Source organism: Cynocephalus volans, chromosome 11, assembly GCF_027409185.1.
Source record: "Cynocephalus volans isolate mCynVol1 chromosome 11, mCynVol1.pri, whole genome shotgun sequence".
NCBI classification, from domain to species: Eukaryota; Metazoa; Chordata; class Mammalia; order Dermoptera; family Cynocephalidae; genus Cynocephalus; species Cynocephalus volans.
This window is the reverse complement of record NC_084470.1, coordinates 61,406,602-61,424,482: the sequence shown is the minus strand read 5'-3', so window position 1 is coordinate 61,424,482 and position 17,881 is coordinate 61,406,602. Positions and strand designations below refer to the sequence as shown.

The 17,881-nt window shown below is 54.2% G+C and overlaps 1 protein-coding gene across 4 annotated transcripts in view; it reads right to left on the bottom strand.

The window, feature by feature from the left end:
- The window catches only part of TEX264 (testis expressed 264, ER-phagy receptor), a 30,626-nt gene that overhangs the window by 8,171 nt on the left and 4,574 nt on the right, over nucleotides 1-17,881 (bottom strand). For all 4 annotated transcript variants that reach the window (XR_010024884.1, XM_063114440.1, XM_063114439.1 and 1 more), the window contains exon 4: nucleotides 9,045-9,266. Coding sequence is in view for 3 of the 4 variants with exons in the window: in XM_063114440.1 (XP_062970510.1) it covers nucleotides 9,045-9,266 (222 nt within the window). In the remaining variant the exon portion in view is untranslated. The remainder of the gene's footprint in view (nucleotides 1-9,044; nucleotides 9,267-17,881) is intronic.

Genomic DNA, 17,881 nt, shown 5'->3' with positions numbered 1-17,881 from the left:
AATTAGAGGAGAGGGAGGACAGAGGTAAGACAGAGCACCTGAACTATACTCATTTAGTGTTTTGCTCTCAGAACATCAGCCTTTGCCCTGGCTTCAGGTAGGGGTGAAGAGGGATAGAAGACAGAAGAGGTCAGGCCCAGACTGGAGGCTGAGGGTGGATCCTAACCCCAGCCTGCCCAGCAGCTGGGCTTGCTCAGAGCTAGGTGGCCACAAATGCCCAGAAGGAGGAGGCAATGGGTACAGGCCAAGGACTGGGTGGGCCACACATCTCCTAGCTCTAGGCCCAAAAAGGGATGAGATCTGCCCAATGCATCCCCTCCCCATCGCAGCTCCTTACCTCCTGCTTCACTGGGGTGAGGGGCCCTGGGCCTCCCTGTTAACCCTGAGCCGTCCAATCCTACTCCATCCCTCTGGGCCAGTCTGGATAGCCAGGCGGACACACATGCAGCAAGCAGCTGTTGCATCCTATCCGAGGTGGTGGCTTCGCTGGGAGAAGTGATGCATGCTCATTTTTAATTACACAGACACCACCATGCACCCGTCGGCACACAGCCCCCATGCACAGCCCCCATGCAAGTATGGGCTCAGACCCTGGAGGCCCCTCAGGCAACCGATCTGCATCTTGCAAGCAAAGTGCCTGGGGGAGGCACAGCAGGGAGGCTGAGGCTAGAATGTAGCACGTTGTTATTATTCTGTCCTAACCTCCTTCAACTTCCCTCTCCTTGGCTTCCTCTCATCCCCACCAGGCCTCACAGCAGCCCCTAGCCCAGAACCTAAACCTGCCTGTGGGGTGCTCTGGGAGACCTGCTATGCTAGCAGGAAGAGCTTGCAGAAGGACTGGTGAGTACCCTCTTCCCTCCCCACTCATAGTAGGAGGGCCAGAAGCCCTAAAAATATCAGGAAAAGGAGACAGGGAGTGAAACAGGATTGCCAGGAAGGGGAAAGAAGGTCCCAGGCTCAGAAGCCCAGAGCTTCGGCTTAGCTATTGACAAGTGGGTGGCTCCCCTCTGGGCCTCAATTCCCCCAACTGTGAAATAGAAGATGATCCCAAAAGAAGTGAGGAACTGGAAAGAATGGATAAAAACATCATTATTTAAAAATAAGTGAATTGTTTGCTTGGAAAACCTAAAAAGAATCAATGGAGGGACTACCACAAATATTAAGACACAAAGTTAACTAAAGTATGGCCCATTTTTCTGTGCACCAGTCAGCCAATTAGCAAATATAATGGAAGCAAGAGATGAAGGCCCTCTTGGGGTGAGGTCTAACCCTGGGCTGGTCTGGGAGTCTTCCGGAAAGGCAGGGGATGGCAGAGGAACCAGGCAAGCAGGGCCAGGCCTAGGTGGGAGCCTGGGGAAGACTGCAGAAGGGGGAAGGGGTGAGGGAGAGTGGGGCGGGGCAGCAGGGTGCTGTGCCTGGCACCCCAGCCTGCTGTGCCTGCTGCTGCCGCTGCCTGAAGACTTTTCATTTTCACCTCAGAGCCGGCAGCCTGCCACACAATTTACACCTCTGCTCATCTCCCTGGTGCTTCCCAGGCTCTGTCTTCCTGGGCGATCCATGGAGGGCGGGGCCAGGCAGCAGTCAAGCACCAGAGTGGGCTGGGGGATTGAGGAGCAGGGAAAGGATGATTCCCTCTGAGTAGGTACATAGGATACAGTCTCTCAAACACCCTAGTGCCCTGATGGACTGGAAAGGCCCTCATCCTACAGCCTTCCTCAGCTTTTCCTTTCTCCAGAGCCCAGATAGCCATTATACAACCTCAGCTCAGCCCTGCTCTGGCCTTCTTGGCCCCTCTTAGGTCAGGACCAGAAGGCCGGGGAGCATGGGAATGAGTAACCTAGGGGGAGCTCAACTAGAGCATTGAGTGGGTCAGCCCCAGGACCCCACCATTCTCCCTTCCAAATCTGGGAGGGGAGCCATGGCCTCCCAGATGATACCCCTACCATCATAGGCTCCACAAACCACCCCCTCTCCAAGATCCAGTCACTCTTTGCAGCGTCTGTGCAGTCAAGGACCTTGAGCCCTGTCCTGCTCACAAGCTGACAAAAATGTTGCTGACTGATTATCCAGCAGCAGGAAGGCTGCTCAGTGCAGATGGAGCCATGAGGCCAAGCACCTGGGAGCCAGAGGAGTCAAGAAGTGCCAGAGGGGAAGGACAAGTGGGCAAGTGGGGATGGAGAGGAGACAGGGGACAGAAGGGAGAGAGGAGAAGGCCCTGAGTTTCTTATCTCCACTGGCACCTCTGACATCCTCTCCACTCCTCAGGAAAGGAGCCTTAGGTTTCCTGTCTGCATAACTAGACAGCTAGCCTCTTCTTATCTGAGGGCTCTGCTAAAGGGCAGACTTGTTCTGCTGGGGAGGGGGAAGGGGACAATTTCCCTCCTTGGAATCTCTTCCCTCTCCTTAGTTATGAATCTCAAGTGTTCTGGAGAAGAGCAACAGAATTCTTCCCTGGTAAGTCAGTCCCATCTGCCTGGGGGTGATGGCCCAACCCCACAGCACCATCCAGACAAGCCTCAGCCCCCAGGGTCCTGCAGGGCTGCCAAGCTATGAGCTGGTATTTCGAGAGCGGTGGCTCCCACGCCACCCCAGCAAAGGCTGGCTTTGTGCTTTCAGTCCTGGGGGAGGGGAGGAAGGAAGGGTAAAGCCAGAGAGGCTGAGGAGCAGGTCCCAGTGCCTAGTCCAACAGAGTGAGAAGACTGGCCTCCTGTGGGTCCTCCCACAACTCAATACCCAGGGGGAAGCTCCCTAAGGGGAGCAAGGGAAGCCAAGCCCTGGCACATAGGAGGGTCTCCTCTCAGCTTGCGGGTATCCAGGAGTGAAGAGTCACTACTATTCTCAGCTAACTTCTGTTACCCTCATTCACAGTTTGGCTATGGATCCAGGTCTTCCTCCACATCTTCCAGTGCTCAAGAATCTTATTCTGAAGCCCAGCCTAGACACTGTCACTCATCTGCTCAGACACCATCAGTGGCTCCCTAGTGCCTGCAGAACGCAGCCGAATTTCTTGGTCCCAAACTCTTGCTCCTCCCCTGCACTCCAACCTCACTGGATACAAAAGTCATGCCTGCCACCAAATCAGTGCCCCTGCCTGACCTGCCTTCCCACCTGGAGAACACTGCCCATCCATCCAGGCTCAACCCAAATGCCACCACCCCACAAAGCTTATTTTGTCTTTCCCAGAGAATCCATCCCAGCCCTCCCCTAGGCATGGTTAAGCTCTGTGGCTGGGGGAGATGGAGGAGGAAAGAGGTCCTGGTGCTGCTGAGTACCCTCCTCCCTGTGCCAGAGCAGGCCAATGAGCAGATGGCAGCACTGATAGGTGAACTGGCCCTGGAGACCCAGTGAGGGAAGACTGGGAATGGAGCTGCCTCTACCTCACTGAGGGTGAGGATGTGAGGCCCAATAAGGCGCATGTGACAGCTGCTTCCTGTGCCCAGAGCAGCTGCCAAGGCTTCCCTTAATGAGCGCCTGCTGGGCAAATGGGCAGACAGGCTCTTCCTGTCCTTTGCCTCTGGCTTCCCCAGCAGTCTTCCAGACTGGCAGCCTCAGCCCCCAACTCTGACCACCAGGGCTGGAGACAGAGGGTCAAATGGATGTTGGGCCACAGTACTGCCATCCCAGGCCCACCCTGGGGCACCATCCCAAGTGTATCCCAAATTCATGACAAGTCCTCAGCTTCTCAGTCCCAGCCCCACTCATGCACAGGACAGTGGCAATGGCATGTAACCATCGTAATAATCCTAAGCATAGTGGATCAGCCACTGCTTCATCCCTTGACCTTGGGTAACCTCCTCTCCTTAGGCCTTAGTCTCCCCATTTGTAAAACAATGGGAATGCTGGCTTTGATTAGGACCCTATGACTGCCTCCTAGCTCGTTCCCCTGTGCCAAGAACAATACCACACAAAAGAGGGCTCAGTAAATGACTGCTAAGTGATGGAAATTAGGTACCAAATGGGCCTCCCTTATTAACAATAAAGCTTGGAACCCTCTCACGTTAGCTCAGCAAAGGTGATAGGCAGAAAGAGGGAGATGAACACAGATTCCACATTCCTGTTGAGGCTCCCTCACCTGGATTCCCACTGCCATGGCCCTGTTGCTCCCCACGGGTATTCTGGACCCAGTGCGGACTCAGAGCCAACCACTGACTCCCTCAGAGTGGCCGAGGCAGGCTAAGAGGACAACAAGAGGGTTCTGAGCCTACTAGGTAGAACCCAGGCTCTGACCAGGCTGCTGCAAGCTTCTGCCCAGCCCAACAGGCTAACCCATTTCTGCGGACACCCTGCTAGGGCCCTAATACTTAGATGCCAGCTGGCTGCCCCATGGCACTGCCATGCTATCACCCACCACTTGGGTGCTCAGTCACCACTGCCCCAGAGAGACCTCCAACTTGCAGCCCGCTAAGGCTCCCCTCCAGGTCTAGCTTCCAATCAGTCATGCTCGCCCAGAAATAATGGCCTCGTCTGGGGAGCTGCCACCCCCTACCTGCACAAAGGATGGGCCCTGCTGCCTTCCAGCTCTACTAACACTGCAGTTGCCACAGCATCCTCAGGATCTGAAACAGACATGCAGTTGGTCAGGGGTAGATGGGGCATCTGCCCAGTGGTATATGTCACTCAGGACAGAGGTTTTTCAAACCAGTTGAGCTTCAGAAGCCCTCTTCCAAACAAAAGCTTAGGATGTCATCTGGTTTGTAAAACCAACAGGAAAAACAACTCCAGTTGATGCAGGTAAGGGTCCAAATGCAGCCCCCACCCCAGGCTGTTGGTCACAGGGCACCTCAGCAGAGCAGTCTGAGAACTATGGTCTGGGCTCCCTGCCCCCTTTAAACCCCTGGTAGGACAACCCCAGTCAACTCAGCTGTCCCAGAACTCTGCCACCAAGGTTCCCCTCACAGGCTCACTACATCCCATCAATAACCCCTCCCCCTCCTTCTCTCCATTTCTATGCAGAAAAGGCCAATGTCTAACCTCCAAGGCTTGCCTACACTCCCCAGCCAAACAGCCACCACATGGACAATGCCCTGTGTTTCCCTAAATTTGGGAGAAGATACTCAAACCATTTTTACAAAGACCCTCCCATGAAAACTCCCAGAAATCAGAGACCCTGGGGAAGGTGGTTTATGGAGAAGATTCTGGACCATGCCAGGAGGGAAGTCAGGCACAGGGGGCTTGGCTGGGCCAGTCTAACACCCTCAATGATCTCCCCTGCCAACTGCAACAGACATGAGCCAAGTACTATGCTAGGGATCTTTCACACACAATCCCACACACGGGATGCCCAGGCCCAACATTCAGTCTTGGTCTGCTCTATGTGCCTGAAAGCCTTCCCTGGACACTCATTAAGACTGATTCTACCCTGCCGTGAATTTAGGGGCCTCTGCCCATTGCTCTGGTCTCACATCTAGGCCCCATCTCTTCTGCAGGCCTGCAATTTAAAGGAAGCTCAGTTCCTTCCTGCAGCTTCCAGAAGATGCCCCCTTCCTGGGACTCAAGGAGTAATCTTCCCCTGCCCTGGAGGCCACTTCCTTGGATTCCAGCGGAGCAGCCTGAAAAAGCTGGAGCATCTTCCATATAGAGTGATGGTCACCCAGTACCCAGGCATCCCTCACACTCATACCATCCCAGAGTGCTCAGCCTGGAGGACCCCAGTAGTTTATGTGGAAAAAGGCAGAGGTTCAGCCCCTTATAGCTCAGTCTCCCAAGCTGGGGAAGGCTGGTCAGAGAGCCAGAGGCTACAACACACCACAAAACTCAAAGCAATCCCTAGAGAGGCCCTACAAAAGTTTCCCTTTGGGCTCCTTGCAGTGACCCCCAGGTCCCTTGCTGTTCCATGAGACCAATCCTGCCCCAGACTCAAGCACATCTGCAATTGCCAAGACAGTAGCTCCTCTCCACCTCCCCAACCCAAAGCTCTGAGACCCACTCACCCCCGACCCTCATTCCAGCCTCTGGGGAGGCAGGTGAGCCTGCCAAGCCCTTTCTGCCCTCCTCCTGGCAGCAGGGTTCCTAGCCTCCCTCACCTCTCCTGAAACAGCAAGCTGATGGCTGCTGTCATTTCATCTGAAGAACCTTCACAGCAGTCCCAGATCCAGAGAGAAAAGGAAGAGCAAGCACACACACGCACATACAAGCATACACAGTTAAAGGCAACCAGCTGTTGGAGCTGGCAGAGTCAGAAGTGCCCAGAGTCTCATTAGTAGCCTCCTTCCTCTGATCCCAGGGCAGTGGGGAAGAAGACAGGCTGAGAGGGAGCCTTATACTCTCCTCTCGCTGTCTCCTGGGCTGAGAGGCACAGGGCCACTCCTTGTACACTGCAGGCTGTAACCAGCAAACAGAACCAGTCTCTTCCTCATCTCTCCCCTGGCTTTGTTCTCCAGGATACAAAGTCAGGGAAAACACAAGGGCAGAGGCAACCCCCATCTCCTGCCACCACAACAAGCTGAGGACCTTAAGCTATGCCTCCTCTGCGGGCAGCCTGGCCTCTTTCTCCCAGTTGGCAGCCAAGCCTCACAGACACCTCTGGGAGAAGCCCCTTGCTCTCCCTTGTACCCCTGGCTTCCTCATCCCAGCCCCCACCCCAGGAGAACTGAGTCCAGAGCACAGCTGACAGGCTCCCACAGGAGGGGAAGAAAAAAGGAAGGGCTTTCATCAAAGAGGTGACGTCAAAACCAGGCAACTTGTGAAGCTGTCAGGGGCCGGGAAATTTGGACAAAGGTGTCTAAAAATAAACCCCTGAAGCCAGGAAAAGGCTTTGGTGGCTGAGTTGCTCGCCACCACACCACATGTCATGTGCCCTGTTCTGAGGTCTAGAACCCAGGAAGTCTCATCCCAGGGGGTGCTCCTCCAGACTGACCCTTGAGGTTGAGGATGGCACAGACAGGACCAGAGATACCGCAAACCAGCCCTTCCTTGAGTGAAATGAAGGACCCCACCCCCAACCCCAAGGTGGCGTGCAGAGCTGGCCTAAGGCACTGATGTCTCCCTTGCTGCACTCCTCACCAGCCGGCTCTCCCACCTCCAGCCCAACCCCAACCCTCAAGCATATCTCCCTCAGCACCCTTTCTGGCCGCCACCCTCTGGCTCACAAAGGAAACTTGCCTCTGTCCTATCTGTGCCCCCACCCTCCCACCACAAAAGCATTCCTGTTTCTAGGTCTTCTCAGCCCTGTTTCTTCAATCCTATCCTTGACCACCAAGGCCACAGCTGGGGATCCAGGGCTTTACTTATTCATTCCCCAGCACTAACACCAGACTCACACCACCTTACCCAGGACCTGTCTCAGCTCCCATTTCTATCACCAGTGCCCTGTCCCTTGCCCAAAGCTGCTCTAGAAAACGAAGTCACAAGGCTCCTCCAAAACCACCAAGCTCTCACTCAAGCTGACTCTCTTGCCCTGTTCCCTGACCCCAGCCACACTGGCCATGCCCTCTGCATAGCCCTTGCTGCCAAAGGCTGTTCACTGACTGCCTGGTTCCACAAAGCCTAGGAGGACCAGGGCAGCCTCCCAGGTCAATGCTGTCAACAGGGTGATGTCCCCAAACACAACCACCAGCCCGGCCCTCTCTGAACTCCAGACTCTACACATCTCTGCTGACTCCACATTCCCACTCATATGTCTCTAAGGCAGCTCCACTGACACAGCCCACAGAGCTGGTCTTCCCCCCAAACCAGGTTCTCCCTCAGTTCCCCACATCTCAATGAAAAGCATCACTATGAACCCACCTGCCCAGTCTGGAAGAAAGCAGAGCCCTCTGGGACTCCTCCCACATCCTCCCCTCCCCCAAAAGCCAATACACCCAAAGGCCATCAGTTCTACCCCAAAACACATTGTAAATCTCCACCCTTGTCTGCATCTCTACTGCCACTGGCCCAGCCCACGGTGCTGCCATTCACACTGGCATTCACGACAGCCTCCTAAGCACCTCCACCTAGCCTCAGTCTACAGTCCAGTCTCACCCTGCCTGGGGATGGGACAGCCCATCTTGTATACATGTGGCTCTGATCATCTTACTTTCCTGGTTGGAACACTGCAGTGACATCCCACTGCATTTATATCAAACTTGTACTCCTCATCCTGCTCCACTTAGAACGTTCTTACCTCTTCTCCAAAGGCTCTTCTAGGACTCTGCCTTGAGGTTTCTTCCTCCAAGAGGCTGTCCCTGACCACTCTGTCCAAGTTGGTTCCCCGACTTTTCTCACCATGTTCTTTCCTAGCACGTGTCCCATTTTTGTCTGACAATTATTACCTATCTTCATCACCTCACTGCAAAAGCTTATTTCACATAACAACATTTCACATCATGCCCAGCACAGCACCTGGCACACAGACTTTAAATAAATACAAGTTAAATTAATAAATTTAATAAAATAATCACTTCCAAGCCCAAACTGGGGTCATTTCCCTAGTACCCAGGTTTACAACATGTTTAGAAGAGGAGAGATGTACAACAGAGCAAATTTTTAAAATCTCTGTAGACAGAGGCCCCCGTCAGGCCTCCTGGTGGCTGGCTCTCCTCCGTCATCCAGGCAGGCTGGGCTGCCAGCATTGCCCAATGACCAAGTCAGAAAGTAAAGGAGACAGAGCCTGCCATTGCTGCTCCAGTCCTGCGCTCAGCGAGCAGATGCATAAGCCCATGCAGAGGCAGGGCCAGGGCAACACATGGATGCCTGGGGCCTACCCAGCCACTAGGAGCCTCAGGCCTCCAGAAGGATGGTGGGCCTATCCATCCATCTGAGCCAGAGTCCAGGCTGAGCACTAAAGACGTGTCTGGTCAAAGCCACAGCCGAACTGATGAGGCCACATATCTCAACAAGCTCTCCATGTTCTTGGGAGACACTCTGGCCCTGATAAGTTCTAGGTCATTTGAAAGGGATGCCAACAGACTCTACCCATCTTCCTAGCTCCACAGGCACCGGCTCCATAAAGGCCCCACAGTGCTGCTCTCCCAAAACCATCTCTTCCTCTCATCTTGGGCAGTTCTCCACAGCTCACACCTAAGGGACCTGGCTACCCCGACACATATACCAGTCCTGTGCCTCACCTTGATGTAGGTGTCCAACGCAGGATGGACACGGCGGGTAGCCAGCCAGATGGATAGGGCGGTGGTGTAGGGGAAGGTGGCTGTCACCGCGTGGCTGGGTGCCGGGAAGGAGAATACCTTGAAGCCAAATTTCTGGTAGAGGTGGATGAGCTCAGGGGAGGGTGACTCCTCACCTTCACTCAGAATGCTGCCCACTGCACAGCGGCACTTCTCAGGGAGCACCTGGGGAGGCAGAGCAGGGGTGTCAAAGTTGGGCAAAGGAAAGAGGCCCTCAGACCTTCTGCCTCAGCTCAGGCCATGCAGCCCCAGATACCAGGATAGAGCTGGCTATTTTCCTGCTGGAACCCATCTGTGGCCCCTGCCTATACGGTATCCTGCTGTAGGACTTTCATCCACCCCTTCATTTACTCCTTCAACAAACATGCCACGCCCCATGCTGGAGACCCGTGAGTCATGGTGAGGAATCAGACTTGGTCTCTGCCCGCTAGAAGCCAAGGAGAGGAAAAGACAGTGAGGACCTCTGAACCATCGCCCTCCACACAGCCCACCTGAGGGGGGCCCCCACTCTCCCAGGGCCATTGGCAGGACTGCAGGCCAGCTGATGCTGAGGCCTGGATCCAGCACAGCCCTATTAGCTAACTACCATCTTACCTCTGGAGGAGAGCAGGCTTCCCTGGCAGAGAAATTATGGCAAGCGAGGAAGTAAAACTGTGGAGTAGGTAAAAAGAAAAGAGCCCAGAGCCCTTAAGTGTCATGCCCCAGGAAAGCAAGAGTGCATGCATGTGTGTGCATGTGCATGCACATGCCTGAGCACAGGTTAAAGAGGACAGGGTAAGAACCTGGCACCTGGCTGTGGAGGGGCTATGGGAAGTGCTGGTCAGGACGTGGGATCATGTGCAACTCTGGGTTACTGATGTAATTCTGCAGGGAATCCTCTTAGTCCCTCGGGTAGAGCCAGCTACCACCAAGGCCTCCAGACCTCCTCCAACCCATGCCCCATCCCAGACTTGCCCCACTTTTCCAGTCCCTTCCTGGCTAAGCTAGAGACTGCTCATTCCCCTCCAAGTCTCTCCTGGACCCCTAGTGCCTGCACTCCTGACTCCCCTCCCCACCTAACCTCCCTCCCCTGGCTCCCAGAAACCCCAGCCAGGTGGGGCTCTTAGGTGAGCCTCCAACACTTTCTAGGACTGCAAGTCCCAGCACTCACTGTCCTCCTGGCATCAGAGGGCCCTAGTTCGTCTTACCTTCTGCTACCTATTTCCCATGTCAGCTTTCTTGCCACCTAAGTCTGTACCAGCCCTGAGGGTGGGCCTCCAGGGGTATGTGTTCCTGAATCCAGAAGACTCACCACAGATCTTGTGTTCTCAATCCCAGGTTTTGCTTGATCTGAAGCCTCCTTTCTCCTACTACTTCCACTTACTCCTCTCCCCAGCCCACCTTCCCAGCACTGTGAAGTCATTATTACCTGTGCTTGCCTCTGCACTCCCTTAATAGCCCTTTCCAAGCCCTGACAGCAATCTTCTGAGGGTTTCTTGGCCCTGATAGGTCCCCTCTACTCTGGCCAACCCAGCCCTGCCTTGGAGTCACACTTTGCCTAGGTCTTGGGCACCTATTTCAGGCTCTCACCTCTGAGCAAACCCCAGGCATCACACCCAGCTCTCTGTGGCACTGGTTCCCTTGCTGTCCCCTTTGAATCCTATGGCATCAATCCTAGCTCAGAGTTTCAGTGGCAGGCAATATTGTGCAGTGGTCAAAACCACAGCTGGAGAGAGGCAGGCCCAGGTGTGAACCTTGGGTTGTGTGATCCTGGACCAGTTCCTTGGCTTCTTGGAGCCCAGTTCCTTGATATCTACTAACAGAACTGTCATAGTAAATGAGATACTTCATGAGGGTTTATCCCAGGTCCAGCACTCAACAAGTGCTCCATAATTGTTGTTAGTTATTAGTAGTTGTGATACAGTCCACCCAAATGCCCATCCACCCAAACCTCTGAATGCAGCTCCTTCCTGCCCATCCTTCAGGTTCAAATGCCCACTTGGGGAGCCTTTCAAGGTGGCTCGGTGGCATCCCCCTCCTCCCCCAACACTCTCCAACCCCCAATATTTTGCTGTAAACTTTCTTGCCCACATCAAGTCTACCTGGCAACACAGTCACTTCTCTTCACTTGAAGCTCCTCCCACCCCACCCAAGCAGAGGCACAGATCACTGTAGTACCACCTTTTGTCTCTAGATGGTGCAACTGCCCCACTCATGCCCCAACACTTGATACTAGCCAGATAGGCAAGAAGTTCTGGCAGGCGGACAGACCAAGGGACAGTACCTGCCATAAATTCATGTCCCCAATCCCAGCAACCTATGCTGTACAAAAGAAACATCCAATATAGGTTAAGTGGAGAAATGGGTAGAAGGTTACTTATCTCTCCTCTCTGCCCCTTGGCCTGCCTGGGTTTGGGTCCCCGGGTCTTTCCTGAATCACTTCAGCAGCTTTCATGGGGCTCCCAGCTCAATGCCCTCTTCGGTCCCCAAAAGACACCGGAACACATGAGCATCCTGCTTAGAATCTCTCAATGGTTCCCAATTCACCTCTAGAATGAAACTAAATGCACACGCCCAGCACGCAAGGCTGTTGCTTAGAGTGGCCCATACAACACTGCCCAGATTTGTCCACACACTCACCTTGCACTCCCTTTCTGTAGCCCCAGGCCCCAGCAGGGGCCAGAGCCCAGATGGGCAGGCACCCACTGAGTATCTGTGTGGCAGAGGGAGGGACAGATCCAGGCTCTGGCCCAGCCTTGTCTTGCCAGCCTCCTCACCCGCCACACCCCCACACATGCCCACATGGAACTATTTGCAGCTCCCCAACAGGCCATGTCCTCTCATGCTTCCTGCCTTTGCGTAAGCTACTTCCTCTGCCTGATATGTCCTTCTTCACCCTATTCCAGTGTCCCTTCTGCCTGAGAAACTCCTGCCCATCCTGTAAGACTCAACTCAACCCTCCTCCTCAAAGCTTTCTGTTATTCCCCACCAAGCAGCCCCTCCTCTCTGATCCCAAATACTGAGTAAACCAAGGTTTCATGCTGCACTGTAACTGATGGCCTCCCCATCTGTGCCCCCACTTCAGGCTTCTAGGCAGAAGGGTCTAGGATCTTGCGCACACAGAGAATTCTTGGGGCATAATCAGTGATAGTACATGCATACACACACCTGCACACACGAGCCCTGAACCATGAGCAAACCTCTCCCTCCACCTGGAGAAAGGGAGGAGCTCCTGTCACAGTGGAGGGAGGTAGCTAACAAGAAGACAGGGTTCCCAGGATCCTGGAGGTGTGTGGAGCATAGGGGCTCTCTTCCTGCCTGAGCAACACCCCAATTCCACAAGTGAGGGCAATTCCTGCCCCCTCTCCTGCCCTGACCAGTGGCTAAGATGCAGCCTAAGAGATCTCTTAGCAAGCCCACCACCTGCTAAGCAGCCCTGTGTCAAGCTGGAGCCAGGAAGCAGCCGAACCAGGCACCAGCAAGGAGATGGGACGGACCCTAAGATAATCCAATGAGTGGCAAGTCTGGTCCAGTAGAAGAGAAGGCTTCCTTAGCCTCCCAGGAAAGCCCAGACTCTCCTCCAGGGGAACAGCCTACTAAGGTTGTCAAGGGCCCAGAAGGTAGAGATCCCTAATGGCAAGAGACCCCATTCATCTTGGGTCAATGAAACATCCTTATTTGAGCTTAACCTTGAGATGTAGGCCAGGGCCTCCTAGATCTACCTGCCTGCTCCCTTTCCTCCCAGTATCAGCCATTTCTCTGGGTACCTGTGCCCAGAAAAAAGAGCTGGACCAGAACTAGCACCAGCAAGAAACCATACCAGGGAGACAGAGCAGTGGCTAGACCCACCACCTCTTTGGGTAAAGGCAACCTCACCCAGGATCTGCCCTCGAAGCAAGAGTACCAGGAAAGAGACAGGGGCATGCCAAGCCCCAGAGCATCTCCTTTGGGCTGTGAAGCCTCCTAAGTCCTAGCATTGTAAGAAGAGGACAGTCTGCTTAGAACCTGAAGCTTCCAGGTATGAGCTGGTCCTAAGGGTGGTCCCCGGCCCCTTCTAACCCTGTTGTGTGAGACCACAGTGAAGAGAGCCATCTCAGGGCCCCTGCCTGGCCAAGACTTCACTGAGTCTGGACACTGGACAAGACTGATATCTTCCAGTATCCAGGAAAAAGAAATGGTGTCAGCTGGCCCAGACCAAACTGGGCTATTGGGTTCAGTAGAACTGGCCAGCCCCAGGCTTACAACCTGCAAAACCTGACAAGGACAGCTACACCATCTGCCAACCCCAGACCCAGAAGGCTGCCCTGATCCCTTCCATGCCAGCTCCCCCCACCCAGAGCTGTCCAAAATAAGGAGAGGAGAGGCAGTGCCCTACATGGGTACTCCCAGAAGAACAGAGCAGCTACACCTCCCCATTACTGGAGGTTGGATGCAGGGCCTGGTTTACCCTCCCAGGTGCTACAGGTCAAACCAAGCCCTATGTGTCCAACTTCTCTGAGCAGCTGGTGCCCAAAGGCACACCGTGGCAGGTACCAGTCAGGAAATGGGATGATGAAGACAGCCAGGCCAGAGGACAGGACCCATCCTTCAGGCTTGAGGGGAAGGGAGGAGACAATAGGATGCCAACCTTCAAAGGGAGGTCCAGGGGCTTTCTGAAAATTCCCACTTAGAAGTCTTTAGGAACCTTCCTCTTTTCCTCCCCACAGAATAATCCTAACAACAACAGCTGGTATATGACAAGGCATTCACCCCTTGGCCCAGTCACTGCCTTCCACACATCAGCTTGTTAAATCCAGACAGCCCTCTGAGGTAAGTACCATTATCAACCCTGCTCCTAAGGCCCAGAGAACTAAGCCACTCAGCAAAGGTCACACAGCAAGTCAGTGTTGGAGTCAGGATTCACACCCAAGCAGACCAGCTCCAGAGCTGTACCACACAACCCACAACCACTTGGGAGAACGAGAAATAGGCCCTGGCTAGGAATAGGCTTCACAATGGCTTTTCCCTGCACTGCATCTCCTGGCATGTCTCAGGCGACCTGCAGGAGGCAGGGTTCCTAGGAGTACAAAGTCCCACTGGCACAAGGCCCTCAGAGGCAGGGTTGGACATCAAGAGTGCTATGTACCTATTTGGGGCCAGTTATGGAGCCTTATCCTTATCATTTAGTCCCCATTAAAAAAACCCTGAGATAGGGATTCTTTTATCCCCATCTGAAGATGAGAAAGCTGGCTGGTTAGCTCAGCTGGTTAGAGCATTGCCTCATGACACCAAGGTCAAGGGTTCGGATCCCCATATCAGACAGTTGCCAAAACAAAACAAAACAAAACAAAAAAGATGAGGAGAGGCCAAGTGACTAACCCAGAGTCATGTGTTGGTAAGCAGCAGAGCCTCAACTCAAACCCAGAAAGATGAATCCAAAGCCCTCTCCTCTCACACCGTACCTCACCTTCCTTCCAAGGGCAGCTCTAGTGGACAGAAAGGGGCTCTCACCTTTCCAGACCTGTCCCACATAGTTAGCCTGCTGCAGAGCAAAAGCCTGGAATCCATCTGGCAGAAAATAATCATTGGGTAATTGGAGTAGCAGATGGCTTGGAGCCTCAGGAAACATCAGCCCAGCCCACATTCCCATTGCCCTGTTGAGGAGGTCAACCCTGGGAAATCCTACTCCCTCACCCCTTCCCGGGCTCCATCTGACCTAAGTGCCTTCAGGGAGCATGGAGTGGGGCACCACTCCACACACACCTAGCAGGGAGGAGTGTGGCATAGGCCTGAGTCAGAACTCTCACCAGCCTCAGCCCCTGCAGACTTGGTAGCCCCAGGCATTGATTCTCAATGGACTAAGGGAAAAAAGGGGCTTTGGTGGCAGTCTACTAAAGGCAGAACCCAAGTGCCATCAGTTCTTCCACCTACTCCACGCCTGGGCAAGTACTCCCTCCTAGGTGGGGGATGTAAGTAGCAGATCCAGGCCCATCTCAGCCAGGAAAAACTGAACTGGCTGCCACGCCACTCTTGTCTCTATGCCAGGCTCCCCACAAGAGCAAGTAGGCAGGTTGCTTAAGGCCCAAACGTAGCAGCAGAGGTGGTGGCAGCGAAGGGTGGGGCGGGAGGTGGAGGGCCAGGCTGGCAGACAAGACGTACCCATGAGCAGTGACAGCAGCCCAGCCACTGGGACCTGTCCACAGGCCAGAGCTAGCCAGGATCAAGTGAGGTGCTTGGGATCCTCCCAGCTCCTTCCTTTCCCTCCAACACTGAAGGCTCCCAGAGAGACCAGGGCCAGAAGGGAAGGCTGAAGTCTTTTTCTAAACCCCCAGCACCCACTTCAGAAGCAGGGATGAGGGCAGAGCAGTTTTTCCAGCCAGGACCCTTCCCCAGCTACGTAAGGGCAGTGCAGAACAGTGGCGGGGTGGGCAGAGGAGGGGAGGCAGATCTGCGACTGATATGATATCCACCTACACCTGACCCTTGTCTCTGGAACTCACCCTTGGGTATCCTGAGTACCTTGAAGAGGAAATGGCCCACATTCCACGAATGCTGGGCACTGGAGGGGAAAGGGACACCTATGAACAGCTGCCAAGGTCTGTTCACTTACCGACAAATGTTCCCACCTTCCTCTCCTCCACACCCCCAACCATGCCAAGGCCCTCAGAGATGGGGAACAGAATCCTCCCTCCAGCCTCACAGGAACCACTCACCCAGACCTTGTAGCCTCCTCCCATACAGGATTCCAGGACATAAGGCTGATTAACAGCTCAAGCAGCATCTGATATGAAAGAGTCCACAGCAACTGCCTCTATCCTGCCTTTGGTGGTACCCTTTCTTGTGCCACTTCCTGGGCCCACACAGACTAGGTAGGGCCTTGCCAGGCCTTTCTCAGGGACAAGCCTTCCTTGCCCAGATGAGGCCAGGAGCCAAGAAGTATGGATAGAGAGCTGTCAGTCTACACCTCACAGGGGTGGACAGCATCCAAAGCCAGGTGGCACCTTAAACGTAGTTACTCACTGCCCCCCTCAGAAGCCTGAAACAGCCTTGCTTCCTCCCCACACTCAGAGAAGCAGATCTGGCTCCTGTTGTGCTGGGCTGGGGAGGGAGAAGTGGGGGGTAGGACCCTCAAAAAGTCAGCCTATAGCCTGTCTTTCTCTGACAGCCAGAAGATGAAGGGCCCCATGCTGACATGCTGGTGGAGGCAGCCCAGGGTGCAGAAAACTTGGGTTCTCAGCCTTCCCCAGGACTGGGTGGGGCCTCTCCTGTCTGACACCCCCACTGAGAGGCCCCAGTGCCCAGCAAAGAGCTTGGCACAGATCAGGTGCTTAAATATTTGCTGAATAAAAACAAAAAGAGTGAGATCAGTACATCACTCCTCCTATCTGAACCTCAGTTTCCCCCACCATGATATCAGGAGTATGGACAAGGAGGCCGTAAGTCCTTATAAATCAGATAGTCTATGATAGCCACGAGCACCTGAACCCTGGGGATCTGTGGTTCCTTGAACCTTTTACAATCTCCACCAAGAAGAGTATTCATTGCCCAGCTTCCAGAGCAGGTGGGGACCGAAGTGTCCCTGAGCCACCCCAGGTGCCAGGGTGTGACCCAGCTCTGAATGGGGACACAGGTGTCTTATGGAGTGACCTAGGATTGGAAGGGGCAGGATCAGAGGGGCCACCTTGACCTGTTCATTCACCCTCTGTGCCAGCCAGATGTCTACAGCCAGGCCAAGGAACTAGGCTTGGATCATGAGTGCTCGGTCTGACCCCTTGGCATATGCTAATATGAACGTTTTTACCACCCTTTTCTTTGTTGTGTTAAACATCAGTTAAAGGCCAGGTGCTGGGATGAATGCCTCACCCATATCACTTAACCCTGGCCAGCCTATCTGTGAGGCAGGTATTTTTATAGCTACTCTGCAGATGATGAAATAGAGGCTCAAAAAGGTTATGTATATTCCTGAGATCAGCAGGACAGCAACAGGACAAAATCAGAATGGGGGACTCACAGCCTCGAGACTATGCTTTGAGGCCACTATCCCCAAGACCAGCACCAAGACAAACTGTGTCCAGCCAACCCTGGACACCCAGGACTCATCCCTTGGGGTCCACGTCTTTGGGAGAGTTGCATAGTGGGCTGTGTGGAGGCAGTGGCTAGGCCAGGTGGCCATGGGGAGAGTACCACGCCAAGGTTCTTCTACGTCACTCTTCCCTGGACCCACCTCCAGCACTGACCCCAAGGTACCCTGCTGCCTTGGTCCTTTCCCATCCTGGAATTAGCACCTCTGACCCAAGAGGCAATGTGCTGCTTCCAAAACAGGCAGACATACCGATGAGGAAAGAGGCAGCCTCCAGGACCCTCCTCTCTTCCACTGGGGCATTAAAGAGGGCTCCAGCTGGGCCAAGTGTGGGAGAGGCAGGAACTTTCAGACACCAGACCCTTGAAGGGGTGGGGATTGGGCATCTGCACTAGGTGCTTCTCACTCAGAACCCAGAAACGTAAAAGGCCAGCCTGCCCCATCCCGATCAAGCCTCAGTGCTCCTGACTTCAGTTAGTGCCATCTCCCAGACATGTGACGGTAAAACCTCAATATCTACTCATCTCTCAACCAGCCCATGTCACCGCTAGCCTGGGCCAAGCCCAATCTTTCTGATGGCCTCCCTGCCTCATCTCCTGCCCTCCTCCACCTGCCCTCCAGTTAGCTTCCTAAAACGAAGGTAGCAGATTGTGCTACACCCTTCCTCCCAACCTGCTGTGCCTCCCCACCACCTGGTGCAGTGAACCATTCCACCTCTTTCTCCACCCACATGTCCACTGGC